Source organism: Vanellus vanellus, assembly GCF_965231255.1.
Source record: "Vanellus vanellus genome assembly, chromosome: 10".
Lineage (NCBI taxonomy): Eukaryota > Metazoa > Chordata > Aves > Charadriiformes > Charadriidae > Vanellus > Vanellus vanellus.
The window spans coordinates 15,261,664-15,275,501 of record NC_138915.1 but is presented as its reverse complement, the minus strand read 5'-3'; the positions used below and the strand labels follow the sequence as shown (position 1 = coordinate 15,275,501).

The 13,838-nt window shown below is 37.6% G+C and overlaps 1 protein-coding gene across 1 annotated transcript in view; it reads left to right on the top strand.

The window, feature by feature from the left end:
* Nucleotides 1-13,838, top strand: part of BRWD3 (bromodomain and WD repeat domain containing 3) — a gene marked incomplete at its 5' end in the record, with an annotated part of 57,082 nt that overhangs the window by 41,490 nt on the left and 1,754 nt on the right. The window contains 16 exons of the mRNA XM_082488463.1: nucleotides 396-512; nucleotides 970-1,077; nucleotides 2,596-2,720; nucleotides 2,950-3,032; nucleotides 3,457-3,568; nucleotides 3,931-3,992; nucleotides 4,083-4,238; nucleotides 4,939-5,059; nucleotides 5,819-5,944; nucleotides 6,034-6,115; nucleotides 7,683-7,739; nucleotides 8,255-8,395; nucleotides 8,657-8,809; nucleotides 11,682-11,845; nucleotides 12,405-12,502; nucleotides 13,028-13,186. Of these exons, the coding sequence (XP_082344589.1) occupies nucleotides 396-512; nucleotides 970-1,077; nucleotides 2,596-2,720; nucleotides 2,950-3,032; nucleotides 3,457-3,568; nucleotides 3,931-3,992; nucleotides 4,083-4,238; nucleotides 4,939-5,059; nucleotides 5,819-5,944; nucleotides 6,034-6,115; nucleotides 7,683-7,739; nucleotides 8,255-8,395; nucleotides 8,657-8,809; nucleotides 11,682-11,845; nucleotides 12,405-12,502; nucleotides 13,028-13,186 (1,864 nt within the window). The remainder of the gene's footprint in view (nucleotides 1-395; nucleotides 513-969; nucleotides 1,078-2,595; nucleotides 2,721-2,949; nucleotides 3,033-3,456; nucleotides 3,569-3,930; nucleotides 3,993-4,082; nucleotides 4,239-4,938; nucleotides 5,060-5,818; nucleotides 5,945-6,033; nucleotides 6,116-7,682; nucleotides 7,740-8,254; nucleotides 8,396-8,656; nucleotides 8,810-11,681; nucleotides 11,846-12,404; nucleotides 12,503-13,027; nucleotides 13,187-13,838) is intronic.

Genomic DNA, 13,838 nt, shown 5'->3' with positions numbered 1-13,838 from the left:
TCCGTTACAGGTGGGATGTTTTCTCCTAGATTTATGCTCTTCACTGCAGTTAGATTTACTCCGAGGTGGTTTTGTTGTAAAATTATGATGCATCTGAATTGTATCTACATTGTCAGGTCTCTTTTTCCTAGTATTTTCTAAAGAAGACATTTAGAATATTTCTAAGGAAGGAAAATTAATATCTTTATTTATGAACATTCTAATCTTCTACTATATTTATAACAAATACGTCTTATTCCCTACTATTTACTTGAGGTTTTTGGGAAGTTGACATTCCAGCATTTGCTTTGCCCTTATGTCTAGTTATCTTCAGTAAGTGTTGTATGAGGAGTTTTTCACATGTTCGACCGTAGTAATTACGGCTTGCATTCTAAATTTAATGTAATATATTTCAGAAACCAAGTGGACTGCTTTCGATGGAAGGTGAACCCAGTGAAGAATGGCTTGCCCCACAGTGGATCTTGGATACTATACCCCGCCGCTCACCTTTTGTCCCACAAATGGGAGATGAGGTAATGAGTATAGCAATTCTGCAATTCCCACCGAGGCTGATGAGCTTGTTTGGGTCAGGGCTGTTAAATCTAGCAATACTTGCAGTGAATCATGCTCAAGATAGGATGAGTTTTGATAACTTTTTTTTTTTTCAGGAAACCAGTTGCTTACAGATAGCTGTCCTATGTCTCTTTTTGTGCTCACGTGACTTATGAATAGCAGGAAGAATTGATTGTGCATCTTCAGGCAAACCTGCATACTTTTTAATGATCCCAAGTTTGAAAGCACATAACAGGTGCCGCTTTGGGGGCTGATATAAATATTTTTATGGAGAAGACTGCTGTATAATGAAATAAAGAAGTGTGCAGTATGTTCTGAAAGGGATGATGCCTGAGATGTTTGTAGAAATTTTAGAATAAGCAGGAAGAGAACTATCAGTAAAATAAAAGAATATGTTTTTTTTTATTTTATTTTAAGGTCATATACTTTAGGCAAGGCCATGAAGCTTATGTGCGGGCAGTAAGGAAAGCAAAAATTTACAGTATTAACATGCAAAAACAACCATGGAACAAAATGGAACTCAGGGTAAGTTAAATAAATACTTCAAAGAACTGCACGTGTCTGTAATTTTAAATTGACATTAAAAGTCAGTATGAAAAATATGAAGAAAGCATTACTTTAAAATGTTAATATAAAAATTAAAATCGTAAATCTTAAAGTTAGTGGTTTCATTAACACAAAGCCTTTACATCTGTTCAGTTCCTGATAATAGGAAGCCAGAACGATATTAAAGAATGTGAAAGTTTATCTAGTGTGTTATTCTTACCTGATAGATTTAAAAAAATGTAGAACATTGAATAAAAAAAAGAAAAGTCAGAGTGAGAGTAGTTAAGCCCTGGAAGGAGTTGCCTGGAGAGAGCATGGAATCTTGAAGACTTCTCAAAGCTCAACAGGGCAAGCTCTGAGTGGCTTGATCTAACTTAGATGTTAGCCCTGCCATAAGCAGGATTTTGGACCTGATGATTCTCTGGGGTCGTTATTTTATGACTCTGTTCTTTTTCCTTAACACTAATTCATGCAGAATCCACCACTCAAAAGCTGTTAATAGTTCTATCGATACTTCACAATGACCTGAACATCTGGGTTCTATTTATTGTTTTAAATGCTATGGTAAGAAGTAAGACATCATGGTGTAAAAACCTAAATGTATGCGCAAGCTCTGTTAAACAGTGGATCTAGCTAAGCATATAATTGTGTATATTCTTAAATTCTTGGAAGGGCAAGACAATACCTTACAATGTATTTTTACAAAATAAAAGTGTTACGGATTGCTTGGGTAGATGCTAAGCATACATAGTTACGTAGATTTTTCTTATCCTTTTGCTTTGAACCACTGAGTCCCTTAATACTTAATCCACAGTGCTGCTGTATTATTTTTTTTCCGCTTTACTCAGATTTCGTATCAAGAGAAGAGCACATATATGTGCTAATATTCATATATGTGTATGCCAGTGGTTTTATTAATTAAAAGAATTGCTTTACTGGAAAAGTATTCAGTTACTGGTCCTGGGTATTCAGTGATTCCAGCTGTAATCTTCAAAGGCATTATCAGTTTGTAAGGCAAAGGAAATAGTATTTCATTTAGGATAGAGGTCTTACTACCAGCTGGTGTTTGACAGGATGTGAACATAAAGGCTATTATTGAATTTCCTCTTTAAGAGGAAGAATTTCCTTTTATTTCCACTGCATGTTGCTATGCAAGGGTGAGAGGCCCGGGGTTTAGTCAGGTATAACCTTCGGTACCGTCAGCGTGGTTAAAACTAGAGTGGTATGTTCCTTAGAATCTTATTACGAAAGTTAAGTGATTTGTGGGTATCTTGTTCAAAAATCTGCCAAGGGAATGAGCATCTCATATCTTTTTCGTTCTTAAGGTGACTGTGATTGACTTAAAGTATTTTGAAAAGAAAACTCTCATGGATGAAATTACCTGGGCTCTAGAATGGAAACCTATTTGTTTTTTATTAATATGTTTGGTCCTTTAACATGGATGTTTCTGTTGTTAGCAAGTTAAAATAATATTGTTCCATGCTTATTTATGAATAGGAACAAGAATTTGTGAAGACTGTAGGAATTAAATATGAAGTTGGGCCTCCTACGCTCTGCTGCTTGAAGCTTGCATTCCTAGATCCAATCACAGGCAAAATGACAGGAGAGTCATTTTCCATAAAGTAAGTAACTGAAATGCTGATGACAGTCTTCAAGAGATTTTCTTGCAATTTAGAAGATTCGCCCCTCCTTTCTTTTTTTGTCTTGCAATGCATGATGATGGCATTAATTACTTATTACGCCAAACTTGAAAACAAAATGCATGAAAAGTTGTGTTTGGAGACTGTATTGTGCATGTGGAGCTATGCCTATGGGTCATAGAAGCAATTTTTTTTTGTCTGTTTTATGAAGGTACCATGATATGCCAGATGTTATTGACTTCCTTGTGCTGCATCAGTTTTATAATGAAGCCAAAGAAAGGAACTGGCAAATAGGTGACTACTTTTTTTCCACTTCCATGTGTTGATGCAACATTTCTGCAGTTGTGTAATAGGATACAGCCTCTCTCTTACATGATACCATGCATGATATTAGAGTGGTCATGGGACACTTTATTTGATGTTTGCTGCGATTCCTGTAGCAGAAAAAAAAAAAAAAAAAGAAATGAGAGAAACTGTTATGAGGTCTGTGATAGCAGAAGAATCCATTGTTACATTGTGATTTGAGGCATGGAGGCAGCTGTGACTAATTACTAGAGATGTGAAAGCCCTCTCTTTAGGGGCAGGGCTTGATTCCTGTAGTGCAAAATGTAAGAATTGAAGTAGTGCATTAGAGAATCAACTTCATCTTTCATAAAAAAGAAGTATTTAACAATTGTTTATGTTGTTCGTTTCCTGAATGCAATGTTTTTCCTTATAGGGGATAGATTTCGCAGTATAATAGATGACGCTTGGTGGTTCGGAACTGTGGAGAGTCAGCAGCCTTTCCAGGCAGAATATCCCGATAGTTCCTTCCAGTGCTACTGTGTTCAGTAAGTATTTACATAGCTGTAATGTATCACACGTGTGATACGTGCTCTGGGTCTTCTTGATGTTTAAGAGCAATTTAAATGTGTGCCTCTACAACTAGGATCCTTTTTCCCATTTAAATACATAATCAGCCACTTTGTTTTTATTTATTTAGTTATGAACTTATTCATAAAACAACACTTTTAGTGTAAACAGCAGTGCAGTGAATATATAGGAGATACAAAAGGAAAATAAGGAGTTGGCATGTAGCTAGTGACATGTCATGTTTCTAATAGGCATGACCTTTTTGTTTAAGTCTGGTAGAGGAAAGGTGTATTGTTATATTCAGCTCTAACTTATGCATTGAATGTATTTTTTTTAATAGCTGGGACAATAATGAAAGAGAGAGGATGAGTCCGTGGGACATGGAACCAATTCCAGAAGGAAGTAAGTGTGTGTTGAATTCATGTCCATGTACAAAGTGAATAGTTTTTTGCCACTGCTAGTGCTTACTGTTGTTGAATTCTTTGTATTTAGCTGCTTATCCAGAGGAGGTTGGTGCTGGAGTTCCTGTGACTCCAGACGAGCTGACAGCTCTTCTCTATAAACCCCAGGAAGGAGAATGGGGGGCCCATTCCAGAGATGAAGAATGTGAACGAGTAATCCGGGGGATTGAGCAACTTCTTTCCCTTGGTATGTTTGGAGGAAAAAGGTGGAGGTATTAAGAATCTCAGCATGGGGGCACAGGACTGAAGAGTAGATAGGATGGAGCGTTGGGAGTTGGTGTGGAGTATTTGAAATGTGCTTAAGTAAATCATTGAAAAGAGCCTTTTAAATTCCATATGGTGTCCTTCTCAGTTATACTCCCTTTTTTCTGGGGCTCAACCTGCTTCCTTTCAACTTAATGGGGATTCTCAGTGGGTCATATCTAAATATAAACCCCTGAAAAAAACACCAATAAGTCCTCACCAAACATCCTGGGCAACAAATACCTTGTAACTAGTTTGTAGCAGTTTAATAGCATGCTATTATTTAAATTCTATCCTATATTTATACACAGGACATGTCTGTATTCTTAGTTTGCATTGCTTGTTGTAGTATTCCTGTTGTCAGTGCATATGCCATGTTGCTTCTCAGCCATACGGTTGGCTGCTGGCATGCAAATCTCGGATGCAATACTTAACTACTCTTGAAAAAGCATTTTTTAACAGATGGCGGAAGAGGGAGAATCCTACCCTTTGAGTAATGACATATCCAGCTGTAGGTCTCTATTGCTTTTGCTGAATTCTTAGAAAGAAAACCCAGAAACCATTATAGGGATTCTAGTTATCTGATAACTTCTCTTCTGATATCTTCTGAGGCATTTATATTATTTTGATCTTTTGTCTTTCAGATATTTCTAATCCCTTTGCTGTTCCGGTGGACCTTAGTGCCTATCCCATGTATTGCACTGTTGTTGCTTATCCAACTGACCTCACCACAATCAGGAGGAGACTTGAAAACAGATTTTATAGGTCAGTTAGATTTTTGTTTGTAATCTACACTTACTATAGCCCCATTGAGGACAATATGTTTAGCTGAATACTGTGTGATGCCACTTCAGCAATAGATTTCTTTGATAAACCAACAGCATAAGATCAGATTCTATTTGGCCTTGGTCAAAGTAAGTCTTCCTGAATAATAATTTCTTTTGGCCACATTGTTAAGGCAAAAGCTGGTATATCTGGATCTGGAGTGCCTTTTTTGTTTAACACATTGAGCGTTACTCTCCGGATGCGTTGCAGGCAGAACATATTTGCCTCGTCTGTAGCTCTACTGCATTTGCACCAGCTGCTTTGCTTGTATTGCAGTTGCCAGAAGTAGGATAAATAGTGCCGTAAACTAGAAATCTCAGTTTTTCCAGTTAACCTAGGGATAAAAAAAAAGTCCTACTCTTTTTTTTTTTTCCCCTCTGAGGACCACTGTATCTCTAAGGCTTTCTCTAAGTGGGAGCAGTCAACAGTCTCCTTGTGTAGGTTTGTTTCCTCTTTTTGTTCCATTCATTGCTGATTTGAAGAGAGCCACAAAGCTCTCACAGCCCGGCGCGTTGGAGCAGTCAGCAAGTCAGCAGTATGTGAAGAGAAACCACTTACCTTGGTCTGTGGCAACCTGTTTACCTTGGACCTGGATTACCTGATTCCTTTTTTCACTGAGGAATCCTACTGAACTCAGAAGGAAAATAGCATACACCTTCTTCTCCAACCCTTTCCATTATTTTTTTTTTTTTTTCCTAGGAGAATCTCTGCACTGATGTGGGAGGTACGATACATTGAACATAATGCCAGGACTTTCAACGAGCCAGACAGTCCTATAGTCAAAGCAGCCAAAATTGTAACAGATGTCTTACTTCGCTTCATTGGGTAGGCATGTTTTTTACTTTATAGATGTGACATCTTGAGTTTCTGAGATACTTGATTATGTGTTTTTGGCTTTTGTTACTGTCCTGCAGGGATCAGAGTTGTACTGATATATTAGAAATATATAACAAGGTGAAAGCAGAAGACCTAAGCAGTACTGATGAAGAAGAGGAGGTAAGACCGTTAAGTCTGATCGTCAGAACTTCTCGCCTTTTTAAATTCTGCACATGGAAGATTTTTGCTGAGTTTTTGTTTTATGGGTAGTTGCACTGAGTTTTTGAGACGAGCCTGTTTAGGTCATTTGAGTTGCTCACCTAGGGCAATAAGCTCCCATAAGTAAGTAAAAATGATTCAGGAACCTGCCTATCTTTAATCTTCTCTTAGTACATGATATTTTGTTGTGTGAGGAAGTATTAGTAAGTAAGGGGAATATGAACTGGGGCTATTATCCAGTCTGCCAAACCAGAAGGACAACAGCTCTCCTATTGTCAGGGAGGCAGCAGAGCTGGTTTTCTTATGTAATTCTGTCATTTCCCACCAGTTGTACCATGGAGTGAAATGGCAGGTAGAAACCAGGTTAGATATCGCTTCCTTTAACTTTTTCTCTCTCCTTCCACCTTCTCCCCTTAAATGCAGTTTGTGAACTGCATTTTGAAATGGGCTGTAGTTTCTGTTGTGAAGAAGTGACCTCTTATAACCTAAGTCACTTGGTTTTGTTTTACTTTTTCAGTGATGCTTTCTAATACATGAGCTAGTATAAGATTTAGTAAGGAGGTTTGTTCCCTCCACCCTTCCCCCAGACATACTTCATTGTGGCAGTTTTGAAGTATTTAAGTTAAACCTGATGCTGCTGGAAGACCTATATGCTTATGGCTGGTGCTATTGTCTTGGATTTGTAGTGAAACTGAAAATCTATACTACAATGGAATAATTTAATTACTTTTATAAAACTGAAGATATAATAACAGCATCTATTCTCACAGACTATTAGAAGAGTATTTTGAAGAAAATGAGGGATTTCCATTACTTAAAGAGCAACCTTCCCTTTCACAACTCAACCTTCTTGTGCCAGTTGTGAATCTCATCTATTTCATGTCAAGCATTGATCAGAAGTATCCAAAATTGCTACTATAACACCTTTCTTTCCCTCTAGCCTTTCAAAGAGCATGTCTTGGTTTACAATATGTTTTAAAATTAGAAAGAAATTACTTTCAGATTCTTTGTAGGGTATAGCAGTCACTTCTCCTCTCAAAATTAGTTATTTTTAATTAATGGTAGAAAGGTGTACAAAGGAGTTTTTGATCTAATTTCTAAATCCAGATTCTGAAAACAATAGTAAATACTATGTAAGTAAGGCGCTACATGAAACTTGAATAAACAGCTGGTCAGTACAGCTGCTCAGGGCATGAACGTTTAGGCAGGGCAATGCAGGTCTGCAAGAATGGGACTTAGCTGAGTCTTAAGGACTGAAAATAAGCTATTCGTATTTCTCACATGTTTATATATAATTTATATGGAAGTAAACTTGAAAAAGAGATGAAAGAGCTTGTCCACCTAATTATTTTTAAACTTATTTAAGTCCTAGTTTGAAGCTAGTTTCTGTTTTGCTTGAGCCATTCATTGCATTTGAGTAGTTTAAAACTGTGTTTGTTGTTGTTGGCTGTGTGGTTTAACCCCTTTTTTTCCGTTGCGGAGGGTGCGTACGAGCATGCATGTGTGTAATCGTTACCTTTGCCTTTAGGTGGCAGAAGTAGATGTAGATTCAGACGCTCCAGGAACTTCCTCTGGAAAAAGACGAGTGAGTAAACATTTCTGCTTGGTCTGGCATGTGAAAGGAGATAGACCAGATACTGAAATACTCATTTACGTCTGGAATGGTTTAAATTTGTCATCGCCTATAGTCTGTAGGACTGCGTGAATTCAGATGCAGGTGTTTGTAAGTGTTGGCGAACCAAGGAAGTTATCATGCAGGAAAAATTACTTAAATGCTAAAGAATCTTTTTAAAATTCGATTTAAAAGATTAAATTTCCAGTCAAAATGGGATGAAAGCTGACAAAAACAGCAAGCCTGGATCTGAAATATTGCATACCTTTCATGGGTTTCAGTACTTATGTATTACCAGAAAAGGCCTATTTCTGCAATTTGCATACTGCATATTGTTGTGCGATCAGCTATGCTTTAATCTTACTGCAATTCTCTTTTTATTTGTGGAAATCTGCTTTGAAATGTAACACTAGTAAATTTACAGGAACTTAAAGGTAAAAGTCTGAATATTCTGAGAAAAATGATGAAATACATCTGTTTCCCTACAGGTGAGACGACGAATAAAAAGACAGCCCACGAAAGCAAGTCCTGATGCTTGGAAAGAGCAATGCAAGCAGTTGTTAAACCTGATATATGAAAGAGAGGACTCAGAGCCTTTTAGACAGCCAGTTGATCTCTTCTCCTATCCTGTAAGTACAACTTCCATATTCAAAATTAAAAAACCTATTGCTCATCCTTTGGCAAAACATCCATGCTGGCTATGTTTCTGACCTCTCCCGTTCTAAGCTGGAACGTACCATGTTTTGTGCACTGATGTTTTCAGGGAATTATCTGCAGTAACTCTCAAGAAGAAATAATTACTTGAGAGCCACTGTTATGGATGAACACTTAGGTGTTATTATTGCTGTAGGATTTGACAGCCTTTATTATTTTCTTGTATATTCTTACAGGATTATCGAGATATTGTAGACACTCCTATGGACTTCAGCACTGTGAAAGAAACCTTGGAAGCAGGAAACTACACTAGTCCCTTGGAATTCTACAAAGATATTCGTTTAATATTCTGCAACTCTAAAGCTTACACTCCTAATAAAAAGTCTCGAGTAAGTAATAAATTTTAATCCCTCCTTTACAAAGACCCTGGCCCTACATGAATGCGGTGCATGAAACAAGGTCTGTATCTGGAGAGCAAAGCACTGCATTGTGAAATAAAAGCAAGTAGTATATGTCAATTCTGGGACCTATGATTATACACCTGCTTTGTTCTGCTTAGTAGATCACTTCTGAATTCCATGTTCATCTGAACTTTCTGAGCTTAAAGCTTCTGACAAATTGTATGGTTACTGTTGCAGCTATTTCTTTGGATATTTGTAGCAGAAAACTGGCACCTGTTGCTTTTATTTTTTCAATAATTTATTCCTGGACACAAGGCTATCAGCTTGCTTAACTGTATATATATATATATATATATGTATGTATATAGTAGGAACTTTTTTAATCTACTGTTAATGCAAGTATTATGCAATATTTCTATGGAAAGCATTATGATACTTAATTTTTTTTCTAGTGTACTTAGTATACTCGGCAAGACTTTTGCGCGGTGTTGCCTGTGTTTCTCAGGCGCTAATCCTGATTTTTTTCTGTATGCAGGAATAGGAATCTACTTAGGCAGAAAAAATGTATTGGATTGGAGCCCTAAACAGCATGTGGCAAGAGAGAAAGGGGAGAATGAAATGTTAGAATATAGATATTTTTACATGAGCTAGGTAAAATGACTACTAAGTGTATGACTGATCATGTAAATGTGCCTATGTCTGATATGTGCTCCTGTGCAGTATATTGCCTGTCAGCTTTTCCTAAGCTGCTAAATGATCAAATGATTTTAAAATTTTCAAATGTTTCTGTAATGTTGTTTATGCTCAAAAAAATCACAAGTTGGCAGGAGGACACAGATGCAGTTTTTACCACTGTTAATGCAAAATAGAATTTGAGTGGTTGATGTCTTCATAATATAAAAGTAGAAAGAATTTTGACTGTGTTTCCAAACGTTAATGTAATTGTAACGTTAATTGTAATGACCTTATCATTATTAGGAGAAGCTGCATATTAAATAAGATGCTTAAGTTGTGACCAAATTACATCTCTGAAACATGTTATTTAGCACAGATAAGAGTGCTGGTCACAAAGTTGCCAAATATTTATTGTGTAGAAACAGGAGCACTTACAAACTATTAAGTAATGCACGCCATTTGTGACTAGACTGAGATGCTATTACTTAAAGCACAATAATACATAGAATTTAATATTTCTGTAAAATTTAGATGTGGCACCTAACATGGTATGACACAAGATTGTATTACGCTGGGCGCTCTCAAGCAGAAAAAAGGGCAGAGTGTGCTGCAAGAGCTTTCAGTGCACCTGTAAACAGTGCTGGATGGGAGGAAGCGGGAGGTTGTGTGACGTTACTCGTCACTTGAGGAGTAATAGTCTCAGCTCATCAGTGGAATAACAACTGCTATGTTTTGTGTAGGCAGGACGATAAGAGTAAGCTTGAAGTAGGACGATGCTGTAGGAGAGGGGGACTCCAGCCGAGCGTTAGCAGGCATGACAAAGTGCAAAGTTGCCGTCGCTGAAGGTAGATTGAAATCTTGGTGTTGAATAAGAGCCGAAAGGTAGGCTGAAGATAAGGACCAGTAACTTTTGTTTGCTTTAATAGAAAGGAAGTCAATAGAGAATTGCAAGAAGACAGGTGATTTGAGGGTGTTTGTGTGTGCTTGACATCAGAGTAAACTTGGCGAGTTATTTACTGCTGCATGCTTCCTGGGAACTTCCCTGTGTATTAATAACTGAACAGCTTGTGAGTCAACTCCCAAATTACTTTAATAGAGTGGCCCATCAATATCCATTTGCTTAAATACTGTGAAGTGCCTTGGTGAGATGATCCTTGCTGGAGGGCTTGGGCACACAGCTGGGCCTTCTGCCACTGCAGGTTCGTCTGCTGCCAAATGTGTGCCAATATCCCGAGGTTTTCTAGCCCATTTCACCATCTTTGCAACAGCATTTTGAATGGAGGCAAGAAGTGCAGGGTACCACATATCAGAGATAAAGAAAGAGGCATTGCTAAAATATAAGGTCTGGGCAAAAGTCGAGTTACGTGAATGTAAAGAAAACTCTATATCAAAGAGCTTTTATATTCAGACAGACTGCAAGAAATGGGAAGAGGTCTGAGTATAAGATGATGATAACATCTCCTTGATGGTGTTTACACGGTTTTCAGAAGAATGGATACAGCAGAAGGGTATGGGTATGATGAAGGAATCTTGAACTTTGATCTATTTAAGCTGAGTTTGAACTATTAGTTTGTCATAACTCAGGCATACCCAAGGTAAAATCTTGAATAGAAGTACATACAGTCAGAAATATGGTGAAACAGCCATGAGTGAATTTGTGGATGAGGCTACACAGAGAAAAGGCCTAGAAAGAGTACAAGAAAATGGTTTAAGGATTTTGACATATGGCTTACAGAAATTAGGCCATTTTAGCTGGCCCTATGTACAGCTCTGTAAGGGTGGTGTAAGGACTTGTCACTTGGGAATTAAAGCAAAAGGCAAAGGTGAGGGGGCAGCGAAGTTCAATTGTTTTTCCCTTGGTACTTCAAGTCATCTTATGGTATGCTTCCATGCTTTATGGAGATTAAAAAAGGAGGCTATATTTCAATAACCTAGGTATCCATTTTCCTTTAACTCTGTAAATACTTTGTACTGCAAGTAATTAAATCCCTTTACAAAACCACTTTCTGTTGTGAGAATACACATGTATCATGGAGGGAAGTTATCTGTAAAGAACCTTGTAGTTGAATGTCACCATGAATTTTTCTTTTGTGCTACAAAGTCTGGGCATCTTCGTGATTTTTTTTTTCTCTAATCTTCTAGTTATTCAACTTCTAATAAGTATGACCATACTGTCTTACTCCAGATTTACAGCATGACACTTCGACTATCTGCCTTATTTGAAAATCATATGAAAAATATAATCTCTGAGTACAAGTCAGCAATGCAATGTCAGAAGAGGAAAAGGCCACGGTACCGAAAACGGCTAAGAAGCAGTAGCAGTTCACCATCAACTAGCAGAGCATCTAGGTAACGTAATGAGAGTGAGACTTGCTATCAGTGTCATTTGGGATGGCAGTGGTAGGCGTGCCTTCATGAATAAGCAGTCAGTAACAGTATTGCTCTTTTCCCGATGCAGTTGCTCTTACGGGTGATAAAATCATGAGCTCAAATTCCATGCTCAATTTGTAGCTTGTGCATAATTGTGGTAAGTGAAAGACTATATATTTAGAAGTATTTCCTCTGGAGAAAACGGAATAGCAAGTTTCTTTTTGCCTTTGTTTAGTAACTGTTGAAAAAAGTGTTGTATAACACTCTTCTGACTTCTGTATGATACATTATCTAAGTAAACTGAGTATTTGTTTAAAAAGGTTATATAAAATCTTGTTCTTGCAAAGTTATATTCCTTTATTAAACAGAATGATATCATCACCATATTTAGTATTACTACACCTGCGCAAGCACTGGGAAGAGATAATTTCTGTTTTGCAGTTGCTGCAAAAAACAAAGTTTGCACAGGCAATTGGTTTTGTGTGTAAGTCTTTTGGTACTAACAATTTTATCTCTTTGGGATATTTTGTGTCTTCAGCCCAAAAGGGAAACAGAAGCAAATGAAGATTCAACCTAAACCCAACCAGAATACCTCACTGCCTTTGACTAGGACTAGTTCTTCAGTTTCATCTCATGGTGAGGAGAAACTTTCTAATATGCATCCTTTCTCTTGCAGCAACTTGTATGCGCAGAATGATGAAAAAGCTGAAGGATATTTAATGTTCAGTTTAAATCTTATATTCATGAAACACATGCAAAACCCATCTGTTGAAAGAGCGAGTAGTAAGGTCATGTAAATATGTTGTCTGTAGATTGTATTAGCTGAATTTGGCCCTCCAGCTGTTGGTGAGTTATTGGTAAGGGTCAGAGAATAGGGAACCTGGGTCTGTCCTTGGTTAGCTTTAATGTAGTGACAAGAGCCTGGACTTTCTGTATAGGGGCTTTTCTCATACAGCCATCACACATACATTAAGCTTACTTTAGATTACACGCTGGAGGAATCTGTCTCTTCATGACTGCAGAGGCAGCTTGGTGAGATTAACCTCCTGACTTGGGCTGTTAACGCAGGTGATACAAAACTCCCCCAAAATGCCTTGCATTAGAACCATATAAATAAAAGATAAAAATTACTCTGTCACATTAGTGGTGTCCTGTCTAAAGTTTCAGATACTGCAGAAGAACCTCTGGGTTCAGCCACTGGTGAAGAGATGGAAGGTCAGCCATCTTCCTCAGGCTCAAATGCACAGAACCGAAGTGGAAATACCATTGATCCAGGGAAAAGTAGACCAATCAGGAGTAAATCTACACCAGTGAAACAAGGTGAGAAATAATAAATACTCTGTTCTTTGAATGACTGATTTCACTGGAAATGAAAGGTGTTGCTTCTGTCTGATGCTTATGATATGCTTGCATGAGCCTAGCATTGTACTATAACCCCAAACCATACTAAAGAATTGAATTTGCCTTACTTCTTACAGTTCTGTGCTCTCTCGTCTGAAGTGTGGCATGCGCTTGATGCCACATGCACTTCAGTGAAGTAAAATCTCTCCAGATGGAAAAACTTGATCGCTCTTAAATTTCTTGAGAATTGTGTGTATCCTGTGTTAAAGAAGACACTTAACCTTAGTTGTCAGATTCATAGCTCTGAAAACATGTATTTTGGGTCGCAAGTCAGCAAGATACTTTATGTATTTTTAAGTTAAGGTGTTCAGCAATCCTAGTGAGCTTTCTTGGGTTATTTACTGTCTTGAAATTGTGCTTGCCACAAGCGTTCCCTGGACTAAGCCTTTTGAGAATATGTATATGATGGGGAATAAATACTGCTTGCAGAGTGTTATTTTAATATATATAGATTTGAAATGGATTTTAGAGTTTTTTCTGCCTTGGGACCCTAGGTAGGATTCATCTGACTAAATGTTAGATGTTTGTGTCTAACTTGGTCACTCTGGGCTCCTTTTATTGACTGGATCTT